The sequence below is a fragment of the Neltuma alba genome, unplaced genomic scaffold (assembly GCF_004799145.2).
Source record: "Neltuma alba isolate B1F8T4 unplaced genomic scaffold, ASM479914v2 tig00011497_pilon, whole genome shotgun sequence".
NCBI classification, from domain to species: Eukaryota; Viridiplantae; Streptophyta; class Magnoliopsida; order Fabales; family Fabaceae; genus Neltuma; species Neltuma alba.
The window spans coordinates 124,697-143,528 of NW_021636165.1; the positions used below are offsets into that span (position 1 = coordinate 124,697).

Sequence of the window (18,832 nt, forward strand, 5' to 3'; positions counted from 1 at the left end):
AGAACATATGAAAATTTAAATTTATTTATTTATTTCTCTATTTGAGCCCCCAATTTATATATTATTTAATTATGATGCTTCCCATTTAATTCAATATATTCAAATCTCAATTAAAATATTATCTAAATTCAAAATTAATTATTAATTTTTATTTGAACCTCCAATTGAAATCTTATTTAATAATGATGCTCCTCATTTAATTCAATATACTCAAATCTCAATCAAAATATTATTCAAATCTTATTATTCATTAAATATATTCGGATATCATAATATGATACTCGACCCGTTTTAAAATGAATAGGGTATTACAAGTTTTAAAGAATATAGTTGATGATTGATAGTTGATTGATAGCTAAGTTATATAAATCAAAATTTTGGTTAAAGGTGGTGAAAAACAATAAATATACAAACAATGTATTTTATTTTCCTAAAACACCCTTATTTATGAAGAATGTGCGTAGGAGAGAGAATGAGTGAAAAAAAAAAAGAAAGAGGATAAATGAGAAAAGATATCAAAGAGACATATAATTAATGAGAAGTAAAAATGAAAAAAAAATTGCATTAAATGATCTAACAAATCTCAAATGAAGCTTATAAAAAAAAACAGACTATTCAAACATTTCACGCTTATATTTTTGAGCCAGAGGAAGTAAATATTAATCAGATAAATAATCGTGGTTCACAAAAAAATTGGATAATTATTCGTCATATATTTTGACTATGAGACCTCAATAATTAAGGAGATCAATCGTGTTAGATTGTGACTTTACAACAATTATTGCTGCTGAACTGTTCTGGGGTTGACTAAGTCTCCAAGATATGTTGCATGGTTCAGAAAGGTAAGATTAATTAAAAGCTGGTAACACTAATTCTCACAGAAAAATTTCCAGTGGGGCTTTCCCCCCAGTTTTCCCATTTTTTTACTGGACAAATATTTATGTGCTTTTTTTATTGATGGCTTTTCCAGGCTCAGTCACAATTGCCCTATATTTTTTCTGGAATTTACTCAAAATTAATGTACCGTATTTGATAGTAACTAAGACAATGTCACAGGCATTGTATCGCATTGTACGGGTAGTTTATTATACTCCTCTGGTCTTTAATATTGGATCTAATTGTTAAATTAATTTTGGTTTTAAATATAAGATCTATTTCTTATATTTATCAATTTTTCTTAAATTACCTTTATGGATACTCCCTCAACTATAATCAAGTAGAAGAGGGGAGGATGATATTAAGAAAGATGGTTATGATATTTTAGGAAAAAAACATGTCGTATTTCTTATAATTAACTAACTTATCTGACTTTCTTGATCTAATCAAATTAGTTAAATAGGTCTTATATTAAGAACCAGAGGACTAAAACATCAGGGTGGGCATAAATTGGCGGTCCTTCTATTAACAGAGCCTTCCAAAAATTTGCATAGAATGTATCATATGCACGATAGACCCATGAAAATGGTCTCTTCTGTGAGACTTAATTTCTATATCTGTAAGTTGGCATCATAACATTGAGAATTTGTAGATATTTTTAGATAAACTTGATTTACAGACATCAAACCAATGAGACCAGAATTCAACTACATGCAGCTTCTATATAGCTGTGTCTATTTGAGAGAATTTCTTGGACTCCCAGCGTCATAGTGAACTGTCTTCTACTTACTCAGATACTCCATTAAGTGAGTCTCTGGATAAAGCATCATTGTTTCTGTGCTGTGTCTTGGAATTGATCTCATCCAAGTACTGCGGGTAGGTGTATGACAAAAAGCCCCAAAGAGCAAGTAACAGAGATATTACCTTCAACCCATTCATCTTGTCATGGAAGAATGCTATGGCTAGAATTGGCACAATTGGTAAACCCAAAACACTTATCACATTTGAGAACAAAGAAGACACCTCCAGGATCAAACCCACACATCCCACACTAAAAACTTGCCATGTTATAGCGGTAAAGCTCAAATTCAGCACATAACTTGCCTTGCCCATTCTATACTCCTTCATTTCTGCCTTCAAACCTCTAAATTCCCCACTAGCAAACAGCCCCACTATTGTTGCCAATGTCGCCACTATTGATTGGTATATTATCAAGTCCAGAATCACCTTGAAACTTACCTTTTTGAACACTTTCTTGAATGCAAGCTGTGTCAGAGAGAGCGTTAGTCCATACCCAGCTGAAGCAGCAACTGTGCATATGAACCCGATCATATACTTCTGTTTTGAAACTTGGGTAGATCCTGAAGAAGAATCAGCTTGGAACACGAGGAGGATGGAGGAGATTGTTAAAATGACTAAAGAGTTTATGATGTAAGGCGTGAATTTGAGTGAATTAAGAAAGAAGGAGAAGAAGGCATTGAAGGCTAACTGTGAAGAGCAAATAAGAGAAAACGTAGAAACAGAAAGGTAAGAGAGACCAACAGAGTATAAGTAACAGTCTAAGGCAACAAGAAGGCCAAGGGAGACATAAACAAGAGCCAGCTTTGAAACAGAGGGCTGTTCATGATTGTGAATAACGGTATTTGTTGCAGAGGTTTGTTTGGATGCAGGGATAGAGTACAATGGGAGGAGAATAGGGAAACCCACAAGCTGCACAAGAGTTGCCAACCATTTGCTGTTTCCACCTTCTTGGTAATACAGTCTTCCCAAGAGCGTTGCAGCTGATTGGCCCAGCAAGACAGACACAACATACAAGGCAATTCTCAACCAACGTTGATGTCTCCTTCTATTTTTGTTTGCAGGGCTTTCTTCGTTATGGATATCACCGGTATTTCCATTGGGATCTGTTTTCTTGGCTGCATCAGACTCTGTATCACCATTTGGATTCTTGTCTTTGGCTCCATCAGACTCTGAGAAAACAATTCAATGATCGATCCATTAGCCACACATAGGCTGTCATATTCTATATTTGTCTTTCGTTAATCTGTAGGAAGAAAATGGGCAGGTGACTGAAATACCTGTAGACACAATGATCATGAGACGCAATAAAACATTTATATACCACATAGGTTGTCCGGTAGTTGCGTTTATCAAAGTTTGCCCTATGTTTCAGGTTCATGCACTCTTAGAAATCATCAAACTTTATATTTGAACCATGTGATTCCACTGTTATTGCATCCTTCTCATGAATAAAAATTAAAAAGCTTTGAACATCAATTTTAAGTTGCTATGTCATTTGATCATGTATATTTGTGCAGCAAATTTCTGCAGGATGACATGTGATCTATGAACAAAAGAGAGATGATAAAAGGTGAGAAATATGACGTACCAATTATGGAAAGCGGCAAATCCTGAGGTTCTTCCATGGCAATTGTGAAGAAATTATAGAAAATGAGTGGAAGAGCAAAATGAGATGGATTGATATATGATACAAAGAGATAAATATGAGCCATATGGGATAAAATAGCAGGCAGACGATAGGGGCCAAATACAACTCAAAATTCTCAACTACCGCTGACATATCATTTATTATATGGGGACCGGGGGTCATTTTCGCAGTTGAATACTCACTCGGTTGTTTTAACTTTCAAGTGGACAATATTTTATTTTATTTTGCCTAATATTTGAAACCATATGTTTTGCATGATTGATGATAATAAAAGACAAATACTTCCCTTGTTACTAACTCCAACTTGAGTTGATACATGGATAATAGATACTCCTTTTGTTCTTATATATAACATCTCCTTAATTAATTTGGGTAAGTTAATAGGATTAAATTGATGAATCAATTAATTATAATAATTTTCCCAAAATATCTAGTATAACATTAGTTATACTACCTCCGGTCCTAAATATAAAAGCTAATTGACTAATTTGAATAAATTAAAAAATAAGCTAAATTAGCTATTTGTAATAAATAGGTGTTGTCTTTCTTAAAATATCATTGCTAATCAAGTTTATTGGCTAGAACTACCATTATTAGAAGGACTGTCTTAAAAAAAAATGAATAAATATGAGAGACAAAGTGGATTTGAGTCTTATATTTAGGATCAAAATAAAAGTCAAATAAAATTTTATAATTAGGACCAGAGGTAGTATATCAGTTTATAAATTAAGTAAATTGGTTTGAAAAAAACGATCAATATAAGAAATAAATGAATTGAGATTTTATACTTATAATCAAATAATAGAGATTGGAGGGACCAATAGGTGTTAATCCTGATAGAAAGGGATTCAAAATGCCAAAAAAAGAAAAAATCTTTGGGAGGAGCATCTTTAATTAAGCACATAACATTTTAATGTTAGCCACATTAAAAAGAGAGAGACACGAAGAAGCATTTAATTTCCGGAAGTTCTTCCACCTATGATTTTCCAATCGAAAACATACTTTGACGTTTTTTTTTTTTTTGGGTCAAAATACTTTGACGTATATTGTTGTGCTCATTTTTATCGTCTTTTATTGAAATATAGTTCTTCTTCCAACTTAATTGAGAAAAACCATCATTTTGGTGGACGGTAGTTGCACGTGGTCCGCACGTGATCTAATACAATGAGATGGGCGTGATGCCCCAATTTTTACCCCAAAAAAATGTAGGGATCACCTCAAATTCTTTTTTTTTTTTTTTTAAGTATAAGGAGTGATTTTTTGTTAGAACAAAAAATTAACGCATAAGGGTCAATTTAAAAATTCAAGTGAATTGTAAGAATTACAATATTAATATTTAATATTACATAAAAGGATTAATTTTGCCAAAATTTAAGTGGAAATATCAGAATTTTGGGGTACGTAGTTAATTTGTTTACTGAAAAAATGTTTGATTTTTAGTTGACAATCTGACGGGTGACGTTAAGCTCTCAAATAATATTAAAAATTGAAATATAAGTACTTTTCAACATTTTTTAACTATTTCATAAAATTAAAAAAAAAATAGTTATGATAAGTATTCATGAAAACAAAACTTAGCTATATAATTTTTCCACGTCATCATTTAATCCCAAAAATATGATTTTCTGGAAAGAACAAAAAGAAATGTCCGCTCTCTGTAGGCTTTGAATCTGAGCGCAATGGAAAACCACGTCCCACAAATCATTTAATATGTAGAATATAATGGTGGTTCACTCGAATCGTATATTACCAAGAAGACAAAAAAAAAAGGAGATGATAGAGATAAAAATACTCTAATACTCCTCCAGTCCTAAATGTAAGACCCTTATACACACTAGTATAAGGATCTTACATTTAGGACCGGAGGAGTAATAAATAGGGGTATTACGAGGAAAAATAATTAACATAGGAGGCATGAGAAAATTTGAACCTAAGAACGAATAAATTTTTTATAAATAAAACCTTATATGGAGAATCAGATGTAGGAGATAGTAAAAGAGAGCACAAGACACCAACAAGCTATTAGTTGAAGTGGTAGCGGTTTTATCCCCGTGAGGAGGAGAACACAAGTTCAAATCTCCGGAAGCGCACTTGTTGGAGAGTATAACACATATCTCAAGTGTTGTATTAGATTCCTTTCATTGTCAAAATGGTGAAGACGTAAGGTTTGGCGTAATTTGTTCCACAAACGCAAGTTTGATTCATAATTTTTAGAGTCCAAGTAACAATTTGAGTGTCACGCTAATTATATGGCCACTTCTCAAAAACCAATGTAGTATTTTTGGCCATTATACAGGTCCTATTTAAGATAGTTTATAAGTAACTTTTTAATTGTAATTTACGGAATATGAGGTAGGTATATAAGAAGAGTTTTGCTATGACTTATGTAAAACATGCTTATATATACGTATCTGGTTTCACAATTTCTTTTCTCGTTCTTCTCTTCTACTCAAAAAGACACTGAAAAGCTTTGGTTTTGGAGGACACAAATCTAAGTGCGACAACCAAGGTTCTCATTCAAACTATAAGCACCATGTACTCATGCTATAATGCAATTTAAACTATCCAAGACCAAATATAAATAGTTTAAATTTAAAATTTTTAGTTTAAAATATTTTTTCAATGATAATTTTAAAAAAAATATTAGTTATAAGATTATACTATCTTTATTTTAAAGTCTTAGTCTATTAAAATAAAAATTTATTTAAAATACTTTACAATTTTAAATTGAATCTAGACATCAATTTGGATCGTTTAGATTAAGATGAACACCACATGCTCATCCTTTTTTTTTTTTTAATCAGTGTTGAATGTGCTTTAGACAAACAAAAAGATTGGAATGAAAAAACCTACCTTAATAAGAAATCCTGTGTAACCAAGATTGTCATGTTGTTCTTCCACAAGTCTCCAGAATGAAAAATACAAGACATGTTTTGGATGGCTACACAAGTGTCTACATGTTAATTATTTACGAAGAAACGATGAAAGTAAGAAAATAAGATCAAAATATGAATTTAGTCCGAGAAGCATATAAAAAACCTGTTAGAGGCAACATGAATAGCTGCGAATCCACCGCCCCCAGTAGGGGGAATCCCACATATCCCATTGGCTAGATTCAATTATACTTGATATATTGAAGCCTTAAGATGCTATAACTCACATGAAAGAATCAAATGGGACCTTTCTTTGTTTGGTTTTTTTTTATTGCTTAAAGTTATAGAGTGGACTTAGCACAAAACAAATGGGATCTAGATAATTGTTAGGAGGAGGGAAGAATTGGCACACCTGGGCCAGGATTTTGCTGATTAGCAAGCCCTGTGTAAGTACGTATAAGGAAGGAGACGAACACAGTGGATATTGGTGAGGCTAGGGGAAACAGACCAGAGAAGATGCGAAATATCCATGAAGCTGCTAATAGTTGTGCATATATACTACTTTCAATCCCTAATATAAAAGTTAGTTAACTAATTTGGATGGATTAAAAAAATTAGTTAATTAGTTATTTGTAATAAATAAGTATTTTCTTTCTTAAAACATATTTACTAATCAAGTGTATTGGGATCCTATATTTAGAACCAAATTAAAAGTTAAACTAGTTTTTATATTAAGGATCCGGATAGTATGTTTCAGGAGTAGTTCAGTCACTATATTCTTTTTAAAAATAAAAAAAATTCCCTTGACAACAAATACCTAGCAGCTGATGCACAAAAGAAAAGGTGGCCACAGGGAAAAAAAAGATCATTGTGGCATCATTTCACACTTACCGTCCTATATAAATTAATTATATGAATACTAATTCATTAGTTAAAAAAAAACAGATTGTTTTTGAGCCGGATACAATGAGTCTTTTAGACCAAAGTCACCAAAAGTATAGTAAAGACTGGTCTTCAAAAAGTTCCCATTTTCCTCCCAACTTTCATTTCCATCTAGAGATCGGCTAATTCCTCATATATATATAGGAGCACCTGAACCATATATTCATCCTTGATGAAATAGAAAGCAAAGATAATAAAGTTTGCAAAAACTGGTACTGGTCTAAATTTCTCCATTCCAGATTATAGATGCAACCAAATCAAAAATGTTAAAAGGTTTTATAGTTCAAAATTGTTGGTTTTCTAAAGCAAGATTAATCTTAACCATTAAAATTTGAACGGATGAACAATTCAAGACTATAATGCAACGACAATGAAGAGCAATTGAAATATGCACAAGGGCCAATATGCTTCCTCATTCGGTTTTAAAGGAGAAGCGATGTGATGGCTCACCGTAATCTCACAAGAAATCTTCAAAATTGGTAAATACAGGCTTACAATTTCAGTAAAATAGAGGAACCAAAAAAAATCACGAGCTCAGATCAGTTTCTGGTTTCAAGATCAAGTATTTTGACTCATGACATATATGCGTGTACACACACAAACACATAGTTACTTAGATGTAACCAGAGGGATAAATCCTGTTCATATAGCTCATCAGAACATTTTTCCCAAGGTTAGGAAGCTTCGTACCAGGTTTAATGTTGCAAGTCTGAACAAATGTTATAATATATTGCCCCATCTTCATCAAAGTCTAGCATTTTGCCATTGCAATATGCTCTCGTAAGTGTGCAATGATAAAATAATAAAACGAAAAACTTAGTAAGTAAAACTCAAATGTTCAAAGGTTTTGTGGCAGCATTTTCACCAAAATTGCTCAAGACAAAGTAAATCCAGAATGTGAAAACAAGAACTTCATATCTAGCAAGGCTATCCAACATAAGTATCGCACATAGACAAGATTAAAAGAAATTATAACTGTACATAATGGAAGACAAAATGAGAACTTAAAGTACTGAGAAAAGAACAAAGAGAAGGGCGAGTAAGAAAAACCTAAAAGATCTACTCTAGAATGCCCCTTGAGCAATGAAGCAATATAACATGTATCCTCCAGAAACTTTAGCCTTTGTGCTCTAACACATAGTGGAAAAAAACAAAGATGGATCAGACTTGTTTAATTTCTTATCCAACAGAACTTCTGAATAGGCTTTCCATGAAGGCGGACTACTCCCTGGCAGATAGTTCTTCTATTCTTGCGAGAGTTGGGCAGAAAGAATCCCCATCCATGGACATGAGGCTTTCCACATAATCGAGTTTTTGACGCACATTATTGATAGAGGGATAGATGTTGAAGCGCTTCAATTCACGATTAGCAGTGAGAATGAGCAAATGAACCTCATGTATGTATCGAAAGACTATTTCATTCCTCCAAAAATATAATGGACTTAAGCCCCATGAAGTTGGTCCAATGCTATATTTCTTAGTCCACCCCCAACTCTTTCCACATGCACCACTTCCCCCTTCCAACACCCATAAATCCATAAAACTAGGTTCAAGCATATCTCCGTATTGAAAAAGCACAGCAACTTTGTTCTCATACACATCTAACACAATTTGAGAGGAAGGATTAGTACGAAGAGGGATCAAAAAAGGTGTTGGTATCAATGTAAAAACTTCCATTGTTAGATCAAATGAAACTATCTTGACGGAAGCTTCACCCCATCCCAACCAAAATATAGCCCCATTAAAAGTGAGAGGGTGACAAGGAAATGCTCGAAGCCGCCGTAGAGCCCCAGATTCCACTTCTTTCCAGGACCCCGTTCTTAGTGAAAACACTTCCCCGTGAATACCGCCGTCCTCGTCAAATTTGATTGAAGGACGGTTAGTCGCATAAATTCTCACTATCTTATAATCCCTAACCACAGGACAAAGCCCAAATCCCCATCCCAGAGCCTTATCTTTCGCTGACCTGGGTACTTGCCTTACCTCTCTAGTCGCTGGGTTCAACAACAAAAGCCAAGGAGGAGGAGAATCATTATAAATACCATCCCGTATTACACAAAGCAAGCCGTTGCTGGAACCAATGATGCTGTAAAGATTCCTTAAGGAATCCATGGCGGGTATTCTCTCAACTTCCACAGTTTCCGTCTTATAAGGAACCAAACACAAGGGCGAATATCTAGGGTTGCGACTGAAATCAGTGCAGATAACAAGAGGGTTGTTGTGAGCAGAGTGGTGGTAGTGCTCTGCGATGAAATATGGGGATTGCAAGAGTTTTTTCCAATCTTTACACACAGCACGAAATCGAACGAGGGATTTAACAGGAAGCCTTTTGAGAATGTTTCGGATGATGTCCAGGGGCAGAAAAGGATTGTCGCCTCCAATCCTTTCCACGGATTTAACTGGAAGAAGCCTTTTGAGAATGTTGTGGATGATCTCCAGAGGCAGACAAAGATTGTCGCCTGCAATCGCCATATCGGAGTGAAGGAGACGATCACCGGCTTAAGAGCCAAGGAAAGGGATTCAGAGGTGCGTACATTATCTATTCATATGTTACAATCTCGGATTTAACTTACTATATTTGTAATCTCGATTTAACTTTATTTTATATTATGTATTTATTAAAATAAAAATTTAAAATGTTAAAAATGTAAATTGCATGTGATTTGCCTAAAATCAATTTGAATAATCATATTAAGATATGGAGCGAATAGCGATCATCAAGAAAGTTGGAAGCAGATCCTCTCTTCATTTTGTTTTATTTTGTTCTTCCTAAATTTCATTTCTATCTTTAAATTAAATGGAGCATTCGGATTTTATAGTTTGTAAAATTATTATTATAATATTTTATAAATTAAAAATTTTCTATTTCTTCTATATTGCAATTATGAACTATGCATGTTATGTTTTAACGGTTTAAATTTATTTGTTTATTTTTATATTATATAAGTGAATAATACAATTTCAAGTTAATTTGAATAAATTTTAATAGCAAAACATCTAATCCTTCCCGTATGAAACCTTAAGCAATAAGGAATTTTGTTATTTACGTCTTGACAATATCAAATATACGAATACTTGAAATTTTTTGGCAGTGGACAACTAAAGTAATGATAAAAAAAAAAAAGTTATATACTATATAGTAAAACATGCTCGTTTTGAATCATAGATTTTTGCAGAAAAAAGTTTTAAATTATAGATCAAATGTCACTTAAATCCGAAACATGATAATGTTATCTTATCTTAAAATTATATTTTATAAGATAACGATATAATTTTAAGAAAAGTTAATTTAAATAGATTTTAATAGCAAATCATCTAATCCTAATATCCTCATATTTCTCTTAAAATATAAGGCCAGGGCCTCCGATTATTGCCCTGCGTAGGCTGTTACCATTTCATGCTTTCACATTTAGAGACAGTAAAGACAAGAAAACCAAAGTTTGGAACATCTGATGCTGAATTTCTACATATCTTATAGACAATAGACATAAAGGGCACCAACATTATAGGGGCAGCCAGGATGTGAGAGCTTTTTTACAAATTCATTTCCACGACAAATATAGAGGGCATCAATATCAACAGACCTAAAGACTCTCTGTGTACTTGAAAATAAAATGAGAAATCACATCCATATAAACAGGTTGCAATACCAAGACTTGATAAATATAGGAAGACCTTCATGTTACATACCAAGCCTGTGGTGATGCGATTCACCAGTTTAAGCACAGAACACAAAGCAACAACTTAAACAGTTGGTTCCACAGTTAGAGTGTAATGCTGAGATCCAGCAGCAGCAACACAAAGCAACCATTCAAATAGTTCACTCCCTTGTGCTGTGTATTAGAACCTATCACTCCATTTGATTTAGATCAAAAATGACAGAGCAAGAAGCTTTAACCTGTCATGCAGGCCTTTCATTCCTCTAGACATGTTAAGCAGCCAATAAAGCCCAAAAATTATTATAGAGCACCAACTGAACTATATATTTATACGAGAAAATTGATCACATAATAATATAGCAAGCTAAAATGAAGTTTGGAACTACTAGTACTGAATTTCTACATTCCAGATCACAAATCTAACGCAGAATAAAGTATTATAGGTACAGCCAAAATGATAAGAGGTTATGTGGATTAGTTTCCGCTAAAATTACTGAGACAAAAGAAATCTGGAATACAGAAATGATCCTACTTCAGAGCAAGGCTTATCAGTCAACCCAGATGTTGCAAAACAGACAGAAGGCTTTTCTCATAATTAAAAATATCACACTGGTCATAGGCAGCAGAAAAGTTGTGCAACTTCTTCCATTCCTTTGTAGTGACATTGAACAGATATAGTAAGTTCTTTGAGTCACCCCCCACCTCAGCCTCACTTTCTACACTTTTTTCTTTACGGCAGACTATTCCATTCCTCCAAATACACAAGGGCTGTAAAACATTTGAAAGTGGTCCAATCCTACATTTCTCAGTACAACCCACATATCAATGGAATAAGTTTTAGAGTCTTCGGTCTCAATGCGGTATCCATCACACATAGCAGGTTTGTTCCCCTACACATCAAGCCTAGATGGACAAAGACCATACTGATCAGCTTCAGAATAAAAAGCATCTATTGGTGTTAGTGTAAATACTTCCGTTGCTACGTCGAACGAAACTAACATATTTTTAAAAAGCCCCAGTCCATACCAAAAAATAGTTCCATTAGCACATACAGCTCCGGGGAGAAATTCTGTATGCCGTAAATCACCCATTTCTAGTTCCTTCCATGTACCTGTGCTTAATGAATACACGTGCACACAGTAAAGCCTGCTGCTATATAAGTGTTGAGCTTCCTTCTTGTTAAGCAAGATGGGTGATAAAATCTCACTATCCTGTAGTCATTTAAAACGCTACTGAACCCAAATCCTACGGCAGAAACGTGATGATAATCATATATTGTTTGGGGCACCTACCTTACCTCATTGGTCAATGGGTTCCACACCAGAAGCGAAATAGGAAACCTTCCTTGATCAGCATCGAGTTCCACGCAAAGGAAGCCATCGCAAGAGCCAATGATTCTCCAACCACGTCCGAAGGAATCGATCAAGCGTGTGCTCAGAACTTCAGCAGTTTCCATCTCATGATTAAGCAACCGTAAGGACAGACGCCTGTAGTTGTAATCGTATGCATGGATGAGAGAGAAAAGGGTTTTACTGAGCAGAGTGGCGGGCATGCTTAGCAATGAAAGATGGGGTTTTGAAGAGACTTTTCCATTCTTTGTACACAGACTGAAATGGAACAATGGATTTGACAGGAAGCCTTTTGAGAATGTTGGTGATAATATCGAACCGCAAAAAGGGTTTTTCGCCACCAAGTGCCATCTGCTCGTCGGAGGGAATTAGGGATTCGAAATTCGCATTCATGGGCAGGGACTAGGGAGAAGCAGGGTGAAGTAGTCAGTAGTGAAGGAGAGAACGGCGTTTCGAGCAGGCAGACAAAAAGAAAAGGATAAAGGCGTTTTGTAATCTCAGGCCACAGAGAACAACTTATTTCGGGCTGATTTCTCGGTGACGTTTCATGCTTCTCCCTTCAGTATTCCATGCTTAGAAAAGTATTAAAAAAATAACAGATTGATAATTATTTTTAAAAATATTCAATATCAATATTAATGATGAACAATCTTTTACGAAAATTTTAAATTAATGAAATTATTCGTCATTAATATTTATAATAAAAATAATTTTTCAAATAATTATTAATCTCTATTTTTCAAAACAGAACTAATGTGGTAGAAAAAGACAACTTTAATCACTATACAATAAAAATTTAACTAATTGGCAAATAACACGTGGAGAATAAAAAAAAAAGAAAAAAGAAAAAGAAAGAGAGGAAGCTTAATTTTCATATGAGGAAAAAGGTCAAGGATGATGCGTAAGTGGGAGAGAGGATCAAAGGAGCACGAGAAAATGAAAAGGAGAGCAAGAGAGAGAATGAGACGGTGAGGTGGTGGGTAGTCAAGAGAGAGAATGCAGAAGTTAATTACTTCTTCTTTTTTTTAAATACAACCCTCTTCGTCGCCCACTCCACTCTCCTTGAAACCGTACAAACGCATCCGGATCCCTCACTCGCGCACTTTCCCCCCGTACAGCACCGTACTCATCGTCCGGCCGATATGTTTCGTCCCCGCCCTCACCCAATTGCGCCCCCACTCGCTCCTTTATTCTTGCCTTTTGCGATTCTCTCACCCTCCCAACTAACTCCCTTCTCCTTCCCCTCGAGTTTCCCTGTTGAAGCAGAATGGCCACTCTTTTTACGAAAAATTTGGACGACAGTGAATGCATTTATCTTGCTCGGTTAGCCATGGAGGCAGGCAAATTTGATCAAACGGCTTATTTTATGCAGAAACTAGTGCTTTCTTCAAGTCGTAGTCCGATGCAGCTCAACATTGAGGAGAGGAATCTCCTTTTTGTGGGCCAAAAGAGCGTGATTGACTCCCTCCGAGGAAGCCGGCAGTCTTTCTTGGAGGCCCAACAGAAGGAGAGGGAGAAGAATTCCGCCTCTAGATATCTTGTCCTTATTGAAAAATGTATATCCGATGCTGAATACCAGTTATCTAAAGAATGTAATAACATGTTGGAACTGTTGGTCTACCGCCTGCTTCCTGGAGCCGGGACTACTGAGGACAAGGTCTACTATAATATGATGATAGGGGATTATCATGGATATCTAGCTGATTTCAAGGCTGGAGCGAAAAGTTATATTGCTGCTGAAGCTGCCTGGACAGCTTACCAGAATGGTCAGGTAATGACTATGTGTATTTTCTTGATTCGTTAGAAAAATGGTGGACAGTCTTTTTCTTTTCTTTTTTTCGGTACTGTTTGTTTCTCCTCGTATGGAATAATGTCTTGTCCCACTATCTCGCAGGTCTTACTTACATTACCTCCCCTCAATTTACGGCGCCCTTGATTTCCCTTTTTCATTATAGCAAGATGAATTCTTCGTTTTTTCCCCTAATGGTTTGTGTTTAAGCTTGATTTGGTCAATCAGCGCCTCTGTTCTTTGTTTTTTCCTCCTTTTTTTTGCTGATAGATTGGTGTGAAAAATGTATGATTTGAAATCTTATAATTCCAAAAATATATATCATGTGTTCTTACCTTCACTTTGGGCTTGTTGTCTGATTGGACTTCCAAGGTAGCGGCTATTGACCTTGCTGCCACTAATCAAACAAAGTTGAGTCTGGCACTCAACCAATCTGCTTTCCTTTATGATTTTTGCGACAAACCTTATGAAGCATCTGAGATAGCGAAGAAGGTATGCTTCGTTCCATCCTTGTCTCTACCTTCTCCTTATTTCCTGTTTATGCTATCCTTGCCGAGGACATACATAAACAGGAAATCTACTAAACTCTTACTGATTTTCATTTCTGAAAGGCTTATGAAGAGGCAGCTGATGAGCTGGTGAAGACTCTGGGAAAAGGACCCTACGGAAACAGCGGCACAACAGTTGTCATGAAACTTATAAGAGACAACCTCATGGCTTGGGAGTCGGAGTACCCGGTAATTTATTACAGAACTCACCAGTGACTTATATTGTCAATCATATATATATACGAAGCAATTTTGATTGACTTGATTATATTGGGCATTATGCAGGGCCAGTTGCACCGGAGGCCATGGCGTCCCCTATTCTTCACTGAACCGCCTACGCCGAACTTTTGATTTTTGTGTGTTAGGACGCTGAACTTTGTCACTTCTCTTTTATTTTAGTTTTGCATGTTTCATGCCTTAGCTTTGCATTACTGGAAAATGCTTGAACGTTCATCAGTTTTACAAACTCCACTGGCAGGGAGCCAGTTCTGGAACTCGATATATTTTTCGGCTTTTAAATATATTATCCCTATATAACTTGACCTAAATTTCCCGATATTATAAGTAGCGGGTTTGATTTTTTCCTTGATGCTGTTATGAAAATATTTAGCAATCACGACGACCAATCTCACCTTTTCGCCCCAAATCACCTTTCAATAAGCTAAGGTGTGTTTGCTTCTAGTGTCTGGTGGTAGTCACAAGTCACAACTGAACATTCTATATTGGCACCATAAAAGAAAATACGATTATAAAGTAAAATTAATACCGGTATTTAATTTGTATGTCATATTTTGATAAAGTTAGTTCACACGAAAGACTCTGATTAAGCTTGTTGTTTAATGCTTTTTATTTAATTATTTTACTTTGATTCAAAATAATGGATGTACTATAACTTGGAATTTGAATTTGATTTCAGACTAATCCGCCCATAAAGTATCGGCATAAATAGACAGTTATGTTCAGAATTTTAGTATTTGCAATAACAGAAAAAACATGTTCATGCAAATTATTCAAATTAACTACCTGCGTTGGTATTCATATATGACAATTATTATATTTTAAATTAGGATTATGTCAAAATGTATTAAATGGGGAGTTATTTTAAATGGAGAAAATGGGAAGTTGAAGTTGCTATAAGGTAACCGCCACAAAAATTCATATGGTGTTGGTCGAAATTATAAAGTTGTGAATTCATATGGCAGTTTTTCAGTGGCACTGGCATTTATGCATGTCATGTATTGAGAAATCCTTGGAAGCACTTATTGTTCTTTTTTTTTTTTCTCTCTTTGGCCTGAGCGAGCACTTACATGGTCTAGATTAATATACATTATACCTCGTCTAAACAAAATCAACACAATAATAAATGAAGGGTAAAATTATACATCCATACAAAAAACTTCTCTCAATACCCTATAAATAGGATAAAAAATTGTCTTCTCTCTCTACGCTAAAAATAAGAATCAGAGGAGTATTTTTAGGATTTAGTCAAAGTCGTCCTGTTAGCTTACAATGTTAAAAATAATTATGCGGCAAATGATTTAATGACCTGGCTAGCTTTTCAGGATGACTTGTGCTTTTTCTTGTTAACTGGTGCCAAATCACCACCCACCTCATCTCATCCCCATCCCCGTCTTGACCCTGCCCAACCTCCATCATCTCCGTTTTCCATCGTGCATCGGATCGTCTTCTCCTTGTGTTCCCTCGAGATCTGAGTTTTAGATCTGCCATCGCGATAGGACGCAATGCCCGAAGGTAACTATAAACATTGCCCTGGTGGTGAGGGTGAAGCGGGACCCTTCCATGACGAGGATCTCTTTGGAGCAGAGTGACGACGCCGACGCAGCCATGGACTGCGTGGAAGGCCGCCGAAGAGACAAGCCTCAGCTCAGTAAGCCAAAGACCTGACGCGGAAGGGCGCCGAGGAGATGATTGGGTGTCGATGCTGTGGAAGGCACGGTCAGGTGGGGTGCTTCAGATTTAAACTAATCAACTTGTCTGATTTGAAATTGGATGATTAAAATTTGGTATTTCAATACGTTCCTGTCATGAACGCACATGGGACCCAGGGACACGTGGATGACAGAATGGATGGTGAGGTGGAGGGAAATGGCGATCATGCAATCATTGGATTGGGCGTGCGAAGGAGCTCACGTGAGAGACGACCACCACAGAAGCTGAGGGAATAAAGTTTGTCAGATGTCAGAGAATGGGACGTGTATGAAAATTGTGATTTGCTTCTCCCTGATTCTCTCCCTACGTATTTCTTTTTCTGATTCTCTGTTTCCCTTTTCTGGACCTTTTCTGTTATCTTCTCTGAATACCAGTGGCGATTCTCATTTTCTGGGTAATTGTCTGTAAACTGTTATTACAGTGACCTCGTATATTGACTAATATATCCAGATTTTCAGTGCATTGTATTGTGTTGAATACTGTTACGTTGTTAGATCATAACAGTTCCTTCCCTACTTGTTGCTCCTGTCAACTTCCATGAAGGGATTGCATGAGTGTTGGGCTTTCAATGGCGGAATAATGGATAACAATTTCACTGGCAAGCTTCAACTCTTCCATTTTCACCTCAGAAGCTTGCTAGTGGCGCACACAGTTTTCTGTGCCGACATTATTCTCAATCATGTTTCATTCAAAGTATTAAACCACTTGATCTAGTGATCTTGATTTCAATTAAGAGGGGAAGGGCGGAAGGTTAGCGAGGGAGAGATAGAGTCAAATGGCAAAATGACTAATCAATTAAAATATAAAGGCGAATAAAGAAAAGTGGAAATCCAGCATGGAAACAGGAATCACATTGATGAAAGGAAGTGAGATTCAACAGAGCTTTGGATCATGAAGCTAAAGGAGATAGTGAAGGGCGGGTCAAGAAGGGGATGGAATAGGGTCCCGAAGTGGTGAGCCGGTTTGGGCGCAGTTATCATAAAAAAAAAAAAAAATTGCCTTAACTCTGTTAATTAACTGAAGGACGTAATTTGACTAAACTTACAAGACCCATATCCTGAAAAATAAATTACAGGCACCTTGATCACATTTAATTTGACTGAAACTCGAAGAACCTATGCTATAGTTTTCCCTTATAAGAATACAAATACTCCTTCGTCTCTTATTATAAGATCTAGTTTTTTAAATAGGTTTGTTTGTTTTTTATAAAATCCTTTGAATTTGTCTGAATTTTTAATGCATTGTTACCTGTTTTATTCCTAATTTAATGCATTTAATATCTTCTCCCTCTTCTTTTATTTCACTATTATTCTCTCACACCTACCTAATTATTTATAGGGGTATATTTGGAGAAAAAAACTAATTTTGCTACATATTAATTGCTTTTAACTAATTTTAACTGTTTTTTTAAACTACACAATTTAATTAAAAAGATTTTATAATAAGAGACGGATCAATACCATGCAACATAAATATCTATAAACTTACCAACTCAGTTAATTAATCATCTATGTAGATGTTCCACGTAACATGTCTTTCCTTTTTCTTTTTTTTTTTGGCCTCAGTAATTAGTCAGGCTTTCAGTATTTGTTCACGTTTGAATTGTTTCACGCGTAACATTTATTAATCAAGTCCCTTTCCACTCTATCATATTAGTATTTCCGAAGTCCGTCGTTTTCCTTTCCGAGGTATGGATTAATGAACCATCTCTTTGTTTATATACTTCTCTAAGAGCCCTAATCTCTTCGTTTTGACCATACACTGAAATAGTAGAGTGAAATTATAAAAAAAAAAAAGACAAAAACATACTAAGCTCTTCTAAACTTTGAGTAAGTTACAAATAACTTTCCTGACCTTTCAAAGTTTTGATTAAGAATCTTAATGGTTCACATCAATTTTCTTGCCGTTAAAACTACTATTAAAATTACTATTAAAGTTACCGGTAGTTGTCATGTCAAGATTTTTATATTTTTCATTATATATTAAATAATTTATAATTTTTCTATTTAAAATGGACTCGATCAAATAAACATTTTAAGTAATTTTTTAAGTATTTTAAAAATACTTAACAAATTACATGTCAAATTGCAAGTTTTGGGTCTAAAATAACTTGCCTTATAATAAAAAATTTAAATATTTTGACATAACAAAAATTCTTGACTTCAACGGTAATTTTAATAGCGGGGGTTAATAATCAACCTATGAAATATTAGGATTTTTAAATAAAATTAGTTATTTGAAATTTATAATAGAAAGGAGTATTTCCCAATCTTTTGATACCCCTTCGGTTCAAAATATAAGTATCAAATTTTTGAATGTGCTTTATTTTTTTTGTAAACATTAATTTGAATTTGTCTAATTGTTTAATGTATTTTTTTTCTTTTTTTCCCTCCTTTT

The 18,832-nt window shown here is 35.0% G+C and overlaps 3 protein-coding genes across 3 annotated transcripts; 1 reads left to right on the top strand and 2 right to left on the bottom strand.

Moving 5' to 3' along the window:
- Positions 1-1,662: 1,662 nt before the first annotated feature.
- On the bottom strand, positions 1,663-3,302 carry LOC114714259 (probable purine permease 10). Its single transcript, XM_028898990.1, has 2 exons — positions 3,266-3,302; positions 1,663-2,846 (listed from the first exon to the last, which is right to left on the bottom strand). Exons 1-2 carry the CDS (start codon positions 3,300-3,302, stop codon positions 1,663-1,665), a joined length of 1,221 nt encoding a protein of 406 aa, XP_028754823.1.
- A 5,059-nt stretch (positions 3,303-8,361) lies between these two features.
- On the bottom strand, positions 8,362-9,612 carry LOC114714260 (putative F-box/LRR-repeat/kelch-repeat protein At1g11620). The gene has a single exon (XM_028898991.1). It carries the CDS (start codon positions 9,610-9,612, stop codon positions 8,362-8,364), a length of 1,251 nt encoding a protein of 416 aa, XP_028754824.1.
- Positions 9,613-13,415: 3,803 nt separating this feature from the next.
- Positions 13,416-14,836, top strand: LOC114714261 (14-3-3 protein 10-like). The gene is made up of 4 exons (XM_028898992.1): positions 13,416-13,919; positions 14,310-14,429; positions 14,549-14,674; positions 14,771-14,836. The coding sequence occupies exons 1-4, from the start codon at positions 13,416-13,418 to the stop codon at positions 14,834-14,836; spliced, it is 816 nt and encodes a 271-aa protein (XP_028754825.1).
- Positions 14,837-18,832: the final 3,996 nt, after the last annotated feature.

What these genes read in the sequence shown, in the direction of transcription:
- LOC114714259 (XM_028898990.1), bottom strand. Translation starts at nt 3,302, where the DNA reads ATGGAAGAACCTCAGGATTTGCCGCTTTCCATAATTG. An exon ending in TTTGCCGCTTTCCATAATTG is followed by an intron (nt 2,847 to 3,265) that starts GTACGTCATATT and finishes TTGTTTTCTCAG; the next exon opens with AGTCTGATGGAGCCAAAGAC.
- LOC114714261 (XM_028898992.1), top strand. Translation starts at nt 13,416, where the DNA reads ATGGCCACTCTTTTTACGAAAAATTTGGACGACAGTGAATGCATTTAT. An exon ending in CATCTGAGATAGCGAAGAAG is followed by an intron (nt 14,430 to 14,548) that starts GTATGCTTCGTT and finishes CATTTCTGAAAG; the next exon opens with GCTTATGAAGAGGCAGCTGA. An exon ending in CTTGGGAGTCGGAGTACCCG is followed by an intron (nt 14,675 to 14,770) that starts GTAATTTATTAC and finishes GGCATTATGCAG; the next exon opens with GGCCAGTTGCACCGGAGGCC.
- LOC114714260 (XM_028898991.1), bottom strand. Translation starts at nt 9,612, where the DNA reads ATGGCGATTGCAGGCGACAATCTTTGTCTGCCTCTGGAGATCATCCAC.